Source organism: Limulus polyphemus, unplaced genomic scaffold (assembly GCF_000517525.1).
Source record: "Limulus polyphemus unplaced genomic scaffold, Limulus_polyphemus-2.1.2 Scaffold845, whole genome shotgun sequence".
NCBI lineage: Eukaryota > Metazoa > Arthropoda > Merostomata > Xiphosura > Limulidae > Limulus > Limulus polyphemus.
Genome location: NW_013666455.1, coordinates 335,616 through 346,856, shown reverse-complemented (window position 1 = coordinate 346,856; position 11,241 = coordinate 335,616). Strand labels below are relative to the sequence as shown.

General features: G+C 34.3%; 1 protein-coding gene across 1 annotated transcript in view; it reads right to left on the bottom strand.

Annotated features, from left to right (window-relative positions):
- LOC106460835 overlaps positions 1 to 3,297 on the bottom strand; it is a 54,694-nt gene extending 51,397 nt beyond the window's left edge. Inside the window, exon 1 of the mRNA XM_022387636.1 lies at positions 3,226 to 3,297. Coding sequence (XP_022243344.1) covers positions 3,226 to 3,232 — 7 coding nt within the window. The 5' untranslated portion in view covers positions 3,233 to 3,297. The remainder of the gene's footprint in view (positions 1 to 3,225) is intronic.
- Positions 3,298 to 11,241: the final 7,944 nt, after the last annotated feature.

Here is an 11,241-nt window from a genome sequence, read left to right as displayed (position 1 = left end):
GTGTCAATAAACTTAATATAATAGATGATCATCAGCTACGGTTATCAATAAAACCCTTATCAGCATAGCCAGACTTACTGTATAAGTTTTATACAGCGTTTTTTGTATTAATTATATTAATTTCAACTTCGAATGTATAGTTTAGTGATATAACTAGAACGGCAGGTGTGCGTGTTTATAGTGATGGTTCAAAGGAACTTTAAGGAATATGTCACAGACTGTAGTCTAGAATGATTAATTGAAGGAAAGTTTTAAATAAATTAGATCTATGCTTAAATAAGCTAGAGTAAGACTGGTACAGACTGTTTCAACGAACAATCACGAATTCAAGGCTCCAAATCACAATATTAACAGTCTGTTCCTACAATAACCAAATCTGGCAAAACCATCTTGACGTGATACAAACATCAGTAGGCCTTCTCCAGACCTGGCTGAATCTTCACGGTATGATATAAGCAATTTGTTCGAACTTTATTTACGACGAGCTTAGATCATTAGATGTGATATAAACACTAGGTTCCACCAATACATTAGATAAAGTGATATTAAAAGTTTGCTTCAACAATACATCATTTCAGAGTAGACCATCACAATATGACAAAAACGGTTTGTTACATCATTGTACGAGTTCCGACGAGCTCGGCAAAAACTGATAGAAATAGTCTGTTCTAAAAGTACACCAACTCGAGCTAGAACCATCACGATATGACATAAACGTGCATTTTTCAATGCTAAAATGCACTGAATGGGTTCCAGTTTCCAATTATCGAGAAGGTGTTTGAAGATAGATAAATCAACAGTTTTATCTTAATAAGAAATGCGTTCAAGTGTACTGAACCTAGAAAAAGTATCAGCAAAATTTATAGGCTTGCTTTTTGAGGTAAATAATCAAGTAATCTGCAGATTATTTGTTCATCTTGGATTTCATTTCCCAGAGGTGTAAATATATCATTTTAGTCTATCTTTAATTTTTTACACGTAACTTTACAGGAGGCTTTTCGTTGGAATATGCAAATTATTTAGCTGCGTTTCATATGAACTTCTGCTTGTCATCATCCAGCTTAGTTGACAAGCTCTTGTATCGAACGGAAGACTTACTAGACCGGTGACTTGTGGCAGCCATAAGATACGTTAGAAATATTAATTTTACACACGTCTCATTTGCAATCCGAAATGGACAAATTTAATAGGAATGTGAAAAGGAAAACATCTGCAGGTTACGTAAATTTTATCATAAATTTTAAGCCTATTGTTTTTCAACACTTCGACAGCTTACGGCTTTTAAATTGAATATTTAGTGAGAGCTATCGCGAAAGTTACTTGGCGAGTTACGTGTTTGTTTAACAAAGTTAGGCGTACGTCTCGCACTTTGTACTGAAACGTTTTATTTGAAGTTAAGCCTACACTTAGTTCCAGTTTATATTATTTGTGAACTGAGGCCTGCAATTGTGTACAAGTAATAGCCCGTAACAAACGTTAAGGAAGAAAATGTAACAAATGTAGTGTGGTTGGAATTTGGAAAACTATTATTATACACTCTTCTAATTCTTGAAAATCCGTACAGGACTAGATAAAGAATGTAGTGTTCAAAAATGTAATAGACGTAATATGTGTCTTATGACAAGTATAATTGCAATAATTCTTCGTCAGCTTGTAAAAGGCGTACAGGCCGTAACTGTTATTGTATCAAATGACTTATATAAGTAGTGTTCTGTTCAATGCAATTCTTGTTGTATCTCAGTCGACCTGAAGAGCTCTGGATAGAGCGAAATGTGTCGTCGGCAATGGATATGACAAATATAGTGTATTTGTAATACTATTATTATACACTCCTAATTCTTGAAAATCCCTACGGGACTAGGTAAATAATATAGTGTTTAGAAATGTAATGGGCCTAATACTAATGTCTTTTAACAAGTAAAACTGTAATCTGTTATTGTTATGCGAGCTGGATTTCGCATTATTTTTACCAAATAATTCAAAAGAACCAACCCAACAATAGAGTACATTACAACAGTATTTCGAGAACTTTAAGTTTTGTAAACACAATAGTTTCTGAATTACTTTTGGCAGAAGTATTAATCCACATAAGCAATATTCATCTAACAACACAAATGTTCTGCCAGATAAAAAAAAAACGATAAATGACTCGGTACACAGAAAGAAAAACCAATCACATCATGATTCGAGGCAGATGATGTGTTAATGTATGTTTCAATTTCTCAATAGTATAGGACCAGTTCCATGTTTGAAAAAGTGAGCATAAAAAAGTAGTTTATTTGTAGTTCAGAAATACAAGTAACAATGTAACTTTGAACGTATTAGTAATTTTAAAGTCTGGTAAAACATCATTTTTTTTTATATTTTGTAAAAATATTTCAGAATAGAGACAGCCAATAGGATGAGCTAGCTCAAAGTCTAAAGTACAATAAAACTGTTTTGTATTTGTAGTGGTTCATACGTACACATTTTCAAACTGTCATAATGACGTTCAAATGGTGTATACGTACATATTTACTTTTATTTTAACTTCCCATAATGCGATAGATTGAAGTATCTTGCTATATTTTTGTCACACAGCCAGACGTGTGACCCCCTAAAATGCAAGGATAGTCGTCTCTAATTTTCAGCTATTGACCAGAGAAAAAGCTGTTAGCCAGAAGCATACATCGCTACAAAGTCTTTTTCTTACTCTTCGAACCGAATAATGGGATCAACTGTCACTTTATTACGCGTTTACAGTGAGAAGCATGACCAGAGGCATCACGGTTCGAGCCTTGAACCTTTCGATCCGCATCCCGACACATTAACCACTACGCCACCTTTTGTACTAAAATCACTGACCAACAGTATTATACTAACCAATTAAGAACGACAGGCAAAACATTTCTTTAACAATATCTGAAAGGTTTTATAATAACAACATACGTATAAACAACAATAATGATTGCAGTACAGATTATTAAATCAATATATATATATATAGACATGCATTAACAGTACCATTGTTTTAGCAGACAACAAAACACAGAAAAAATTATGAGGAGAAAAATAAGAGATATTTACTTTGAGAGTAATAGATGTTTGTGTATCTGAGTACGGTTTGGGAATTTTACATTAAACCAAAATGAATATTACACTTTTCAACAAGTGTTTCTATGAAAGAAAATGCTGATATTGACGAGATTCAAATGGCCTTCGTTTTAGATAAAACTATTATCTTACCTTTCATGTTGATTTTTAACCGAAGAAAGTAATAAGTCTACAGAACACTGAGAATGCCGAGTAACACAAAACTAACTTTCACTTTTCCCGAGTTTTAACACAACTACTGCAGCCTCCCGTTCGTCTAGAAACACCTTTCCTTCGCAGACGCTCGTTTCAATGTTTTTCCTGCTGTAGGTAGGTAGATAAACCCTCGTTGACACGTACGCTATAGAGCTTCGACCAGGTAGCTTTCGATTGATTTGTTTCTTGTCGCCAGAGGGCGTCAAATCTTCCTTGCTTAACTAAAACTTCGCTGCTTAGGAACTATATTACTCACGTACAAGTAAATGCTATTATGGCATTTATTTTCCTACTATTTCCTTTCTCAATTTTGTTGTTACTTTTATGGAACTTTGATCAAAAGGAAAAGTTGTTCATTATAAAGAGGGCAATGTGTCCAATGAATAAACTTGCAAAATAATTTAAAATGAAACTTTTTTTTTCACATTAATTTTTAATTCATTGGCCAGATTACTTACTTTCGAAACAATCATTTAACTTCTAAACGACAAACTATTAAAAAGTTATTTATCGATAGGTGCACGAATGTCAACAAAACCCACACTTATTTGAGTTTAACGTCATATCTATTGATTCTACATATTTGTTGTATTTTACATTTTACCACTCAACGAACAATTTAATAAATTGTTAAATAATTTCAAAATGGCATCAAATATTATAAGGATTATGACTGATATTTAATTGTTGTTTGGAGTATTAATTTTCGTTAAAGAAAATTTACTCAAAGTAAACGTTTTTTTTTTTTTAATCAACGATTCAAGAAAATAAAAATTCAAATAAAATAGCCAAACTTGCAATACTGTTTACAGGAAAACCCTAACCTTAAGTTCATGAAAATTTACTTGAAGATAAGAAAAAATACTTCTAATACCTCAAAGGCTAAGACAGGCTTTTCTTAAACAAAAATTAAACCAGATAATTACCTGTAAAATTATACACCTAGCAACTGCCCATTTTTAATTTTATATTTGCTACGTTTACTACCTTAATATTTTTCTTTATTAATATTATGCTTCTGCAGTTTATTATTATTAGTGCTATTTATAAATTATGATAAACCATTTGCATTAGGGAATGGTTTATTAAATGACTGCAAATAACAAAAATTGCAAGACACTTCAAGAATTCATACAAAACAATTGCAGCGCTACCTATACACAAAAGTTTAAACTATACTTGGGAATACTCCTATTTAATAAATAAATAAATATAACAACAATAAAATCTCATATGAATCTATATATTATATAAATTATTCTTACTTTCACCTTTACTTTAAAAGCTGTAGTAGCAAAATATGTAATAGGTTGTCTTATAAATACAAGAAAGAAGAATAAAAGTTTTAATAAAAATGTTATTTATGTATTAATTTTTTGCTACAATTAGTAATGTTACATAATATGCTTTGTAAAATTTACTTTTGGGTACTACCTTTATCTACCATAAACAATGGATTATCTATCTACGCTATGTCCCCTGCGAATATCGAAACCATCATTTTGGCGTTGTCCTCAAACTTACGGCTGAACCAAAATTTCATTATTGATATTTGGAGTTTGTTTGTTTGTAATTAAGCACCAAGCTACACAATGGGCTATCTGTGCTCTGCCAACCACGGGTATCGAAACCCGGATTATAGCGTTGTAAGTCCGCAGACATACCGCTGTGCCACTGGAGACATTATTTGGAACAAACGCACACAATGGGCTATCTGCGTTCTGTCCACCGCAGAGAATCGAACACCGGATTTTAGCGTTATAAGTCTTTAAACTTACCACTGCCCCACCGATGGATGACAAAAGCTTGTGTTCTTGTCGGAGTGTTTTAGTGCAAAGCTATACAATAGGTTATCTGTGTTCGTCCACCATGAATAATCGAACCTCGGATTTTAGTGTTGTAATTCCGTAGATTTACCACTGACTGATTGGGGAATCAATATGTAGTATGAAACAAATAAGGAAGAAAAATAGTAAAACCACATTACAAAAACTGAGATATAAATAGGTCATATTAATAAAGTTTCGAACGACAGCTTATGTAAATTATTATCTATCCACCTGTCTCTTAAAATCATCCGCATCCTGTATTTTTCATAATGTTTTGTTTGTTTTCGGATATTAGCACAAAACTACTCAAGGGCTATCTGCACCAGTCTTCCCTTATTTACAACTTATAGGCTAGAAGGAAAACAACTATTTAATAGCATCCACCGCCAACTCTCGTCCGACTGAATATTGGGCTTTGACCGTCATTCTCATAAAGAACTCACAGCCTCAAAGTGCGGAGCGCAATTTCGATGGACACAATGATCCATAGTTCAAACCGCTATTAATGGTCCACGCCTGGCACATGTTAAGACACGTGAGTACTTAATAAGAAATGAAAAAAGACAACTGGCTTATCTAAGCCAGAAATCAGTCGACTGGGCTTCACGTTCTCCCATCAGGTGTAAAGCGCCATCTATGAATAAGTTTTCAACACCGTTTTTTCACAATTGTCTTTTACAATTCAAGTTATATCACCACATGGTCTATCCCAGAATTCTAAGTGAGGACTGATTCTAACTAGAAGAAGACTGCATTTAAAAATTCAAAGTTCATATTTATTACTTCTCATATTGACTTTATCGTTCTACAACTCAAACAGACTAACCACGGCAATCCTGCCCAAATCCACAACAATCTTCTATACCTGAATGAAAACACCACTAGTTTCTTACTGCTCTAAGTCATTTGTACTCTTGACATAAACAGCGTTTTGGTCCTAAAATTCTCTAAATAATAAAGTACTGAGAAATGAAACAGTAAGTGTTTCTGTCTAGTCCTGATACCACTTTATCTTCAAGTGAGTCAATATGAAAATAGAAATAAGACAATATGAAAGCACAGTTTGAGGTTTTCGTGAACTATTCATGTTTATGTCAACCAACTTACATGGGAATTGGTAAAAATATACCTTCTTGCTGTCTCAAGCAGTGATATAGACAGTTTTCTGATGTCAAAATTGGCCATGTTGAGATCGCGTAGCGGAGATATGTTGCATTCGTCCTCGAATGTTTCTTTTTCGTAAACTAGATTGATTTTTGTGAAAATAATTACTTATAATTATTTACAACATTTTGTATTATCTAGTAAGTGAATATAATTGAATTGAATTCAATTGCTGAATTTTAATACTTTATAATTTTAGTTTTCATATAGCATTATATAATCTACTGTCTGTTGTATGTCCATGTAACTACTTCGTAGGGTGTGGACGGATCTTCACCCAAATTGGTATAAAGGTTCATTAGGTCTGTGCGGGGGTACATAAAAATGTTCAGTTTTGCATTTTGTGATTTGCGGTTTCTATGGGTGTTTTTGCATTTGTTACCACTACTTCGCCCCCTATTGATGGATCTTCACCAAATTTGACATGAAGGTTTGTTGGGTCCATATAAGAGAAGCAACTTTTCATGTCCTAATCATGAATTTACGTACAGGAGACGGGTACTCCAGCTAGTTATAAATAAAATAGGACACAATTTAAATAAAATCATAATTTCAAAGTTTTATCATTTTGGTAAACGGTTATTTCAGTTTAATGTACAGTGAAATAAAACTTCGCCATTTAATATACTTTTTATAAATAGAATTCAAAGTTAAGATCTCACAAGATCAACACCGATAACAAAATATGCTAGATGGAAAAATTACAGTAATTACTTTACCTAAAATTCATAAGTTAAAGTCACATGAAAACAGGGTTGATAATAATATAAACCAAATGAAGAATTGTACAAAACTAAATATTTTAAACTTTGTTTGGATTTTAATCTATTTTAAGAAAAAATAATGCAACTGTTTTTTTTGGATCATTTTTTGTTAAGAATATTAATATCTATAATTAATTATAGGTTTGTTTGTTTGAATTTAAGCTCAAAGCTACACAATGGGCTATCTGTGCTCCGCCCTCCACTGGTATCGAAAACCGGTTTCTAGCGTTGTAAGTCCGCAGACATACCGTTGGGCCACTGGGGAGGGGGCTTCCTTACAATAAGAACTAATTTATCATTCAAAGATTGAACCGATATTTGGATGGAAGTTCTTATAGCTAACCTTAATAGTACATTTTAAATAACTTATACTGCCTTTATATTATATGTATTGATGTTTGACCATGATGAAGAAAGGTACGCCCTTCGTAAGCATATTCAACAATTGAGCTTATGTGTATTTCATGCATTTTTATAATTGTTATACTGTTACATCATTTTTGTTTTCATACTTTTAATTGACTCTCCAACCTTTTAATTTTGTTACACTTTTGACATGTTTTCGCTGATTGATTTTTCAATCAAAATTTACGCCTAAATATTTAACAGAATTACATGGTTTTATTTTGATCTGAATAGATCTATATAAGCGTTTCCAGTGTCTAAGATATACGCTTTGCTGCGTTGTTATTTCTATTAAAAAAGGATAAATTGTGATTATCGGATTTGGTACAATTCTCTATGGAATATAATCATATTCCAAATATATTAAAGTTAATTGTACGTTATTAATCAAACTTGAATGAAATATGTCCAATATACAATGTAATCTGCATTTAAGCTATATTAAAAATTTTGATACTAGGCCTTTCATTAGTATATAAAGTAAATAGGTTAGGTTTGTTTGTTTTGAATTTCGCGCAAAGCTTCGATGAGGGATATTTGCGCTAGCCGTCCCTAATTTAGCAGTGTAAGACTAGAGGGAAGGCAGCTAGTCATCACCACCCACCGCCAACTCTTGGGCTACTCTTTTACCAACGAATAGTGGGATTGACTGTCACATTATAAAGCCCCACGGCTGAAAGGGCGAGCATGTTTGGTGGGATGGGGATGCGAACCCGTGACTCGCAGATTGCGAGTCGAGCGTCCTAATCACCTGGCCATAACGGGCCAAATAGGTTAGGATTTAAAACTGTACCGTGAGAAATGCCTGCTTAAGAAGTGTAAAAGTCTGAATAGAAATTGTTGATTTTAATATATATGTATATATTTACATTTATAATAAGGTTACATATTAATCTTATTAATTTAAAACATGATTTAAAATCATTAGCTTAAAAATTAATCCATTATAACAAATTGTATCTTATAAAATTTTGCAGCACGACAAAATAAGTTTAAAAGTACTCTCAGTTTTTATAGTGCAGTCATAATAGGGATTATTAGCTGTTAGCAGTAGATCTCCAGCCTCATTTGCTTACTTTTAATTATCATGTATGTTGGCTTTGTTAATATACAACAATGGGCAAATATGTGCATAAAGTAAGACACAACCCCCAATAAATGCGTATAATATTTTACCAGTAGAAAAGCCCGCCTATTCAAGTAAAACAAATACGTCTAAAACAGTGCTTTAAATAAAGCTTCATGTTTTTTAAAGTAATTAGTTACTGAGTCAGGTAGCTTTGTGGCTAGAGTTTCGTATAAACACGAGTTTAACACGCGTCGAGTACAAAGGTAGCCGCTCATGACAACATCGTATCTATTAAGTATTTATAGCTACGTAAATCAACTTTCAGTGAAAAATAATCAGCTTTTAAATAGGTCGTGGACATCCACAGCGTTTCATATAGCATATTTGTCTACGTTTTGGTACAAAATACCCAGCCAAAGTTGCTGTAAGCTTGTGAAACAATAACAATAGATTCTCTGTAAAATTAAACACTGAAGAGTGTCCTCCGAAGTCACAAAACCGATCGAAGAAATTAATAAAGAAGAGAAAAATTGAATAATCGTAAGTATTGTAGTGTTTTGTTATATATATATATATTGATAATAATCGTATGTATTGTAGTGTTTTGTCATATACATATGTATATATAATAATCGTAAGTATTGTAGTGTTTCGTTATATATATATATATATATATAATCGCAATTATTGTAGTGTTTTGTTATATACACACACACATACACATATATATATATATATATATATATATAATAATCGTAGGTATTGTAGAGTTTTGTTATATTGTTACATCTGTGTTCGTTTGTTAATTTTCCGTAGAAATTCTTTCCGAAAAACTTCAGCGATACAAGTTCTTTCTTAAATAAAACTAGTTAATTCTTTCTTAATACAACTTTGCAATACACTTAATTTCCACAGTCACTTTAACTTCAACACACGCTGTAATTCACAACGATTCACGCACTTTACTTATGACGTGACTCGATTACCTGCCTCTACCTTCTCAATCTGCAATTATACAATTATCTATGCCATCGGCCCGGCATGACCAGGTAGCTAGGGCGCTCGAATTGCAGTCTGCAGGTCGCGGGCTAGAATCCTCGTCACACCAAACATGCTCGCCCTTTCAGCCGTGGGGACGTTATAATGTAACAGTCAATCCCACTATTCGTTGGTAAAAGAGTAGCCCAAGAGTTGGCGGTGGGTGGTGATGACTAGCTGCCTTCTCTCTAGTCTTACACTGCTAAATTAGGGACGGCTAGCGCAGATAGCCCTCGTGTAGCTTTACGCGAATTTCAAAGACAAACAAACAATCTATGCCGTCACTTCTTTTGACGGCTTATATATACAAAAACAGAGGGCGCATAGAGAAGACTAGAGTTGCCACGAACAGACAAGATCCTCCTAGAATCTCATGACGTGTTACTAGCGTCACGTGACTTCCGCTGTCGTAACACTGCTCCTTCCTTAGTATTATTTGTCCCGAACAATAGCCACTTACATTAAACCAATAGAAAATTAACAATGACTTAATTAAATGTACAAAATTTACAAACACAAAATTAAAACTCAACAAGGTCTCTTAATTTTACAGGACGTATCTTCTTCCATACTGGTCTCCGTCTCGTTGACTTCTGCTTCACGTGTGGTTCATTCAGGAAATGTCCTATTATCGGTAATAGTCACATCAGTGGAGTAGCTTCATCAAGGGCTGTTTCCCTTCTCAAAACCGAGTAGAGTTTCTTCTTCAGCAGTGGCTTTTCCAGGTGACACGTCTTCAGGGGCATCTTTTGTTCTGTTGTTCACTTTGTTCCAACTGAAATGTCCTGGACAGTGATAACGCCAAAGCCTGTTGGCATGCGCCTCCTTTGGCTTACCTCGCCGACCACATTTTATTCGGAAAGTCACGTCTGAGAGACGATCCACTATGTCATATGGGCCTTTCCATGGAGAAGACAATTTAGAAGACCTCCCTTTGGTCTTCCTGGGTTTATACAACCAAACCTTGTCTTCTGGTACAAAGCTGACTTAAGTAGATCTCTTATCATAACATAGCTTCATGTAATCAGCAGACGTTTTCAAGTTTGAACGCACTTGATGATGAATATCATCCATCCTTTCAGATAACACTTTCACGAACTCTGACACATTTTCAGGCAACTCTTCGTAAAGTGGGCGTCCTGTTATCAGATCCACTGGCAATCGAAGCTCCCGACCAAACATCAGCTTTGCTGGAGTGTATCCAGTGGCTTCATGCTCTGCTGTTCTATAGGCCATCAACTGTGGAGGAGGTGAGACATCCCAGTCATCTTGGCAGCTATTACAAAACTTTGCCAATTCCTGTCCCAGTGTCCAATTGTACTTTTCTACCATCCCATCAGACTGTGGGTGAAATGGTGTTGTCCTGGTTTTTCGTATGCCCAACAACTTACAGCATTCATGGAACACAGCTGATTCAAAGTTACGGCCTTGATCTGAATGCAGTTCGTATGGCATACCAAATCTGAAGAAAAAATCACTAATAGCTGAAGCTACAGTTGTAGCTTCCTGATTTGGTATTGCATATGCCTCAGGCCACTTAGTGAAATAATCCATCACCATACAAATGTACCTGTTTCCAGCACGACTATGGGGCAAAGGACCAGCACTGTCAACAGCTACTCTTTCCATTGGTGCGACAACTTGATATAACTTCATTGGAGCACGTCCCTTATGCTTGGGTCCC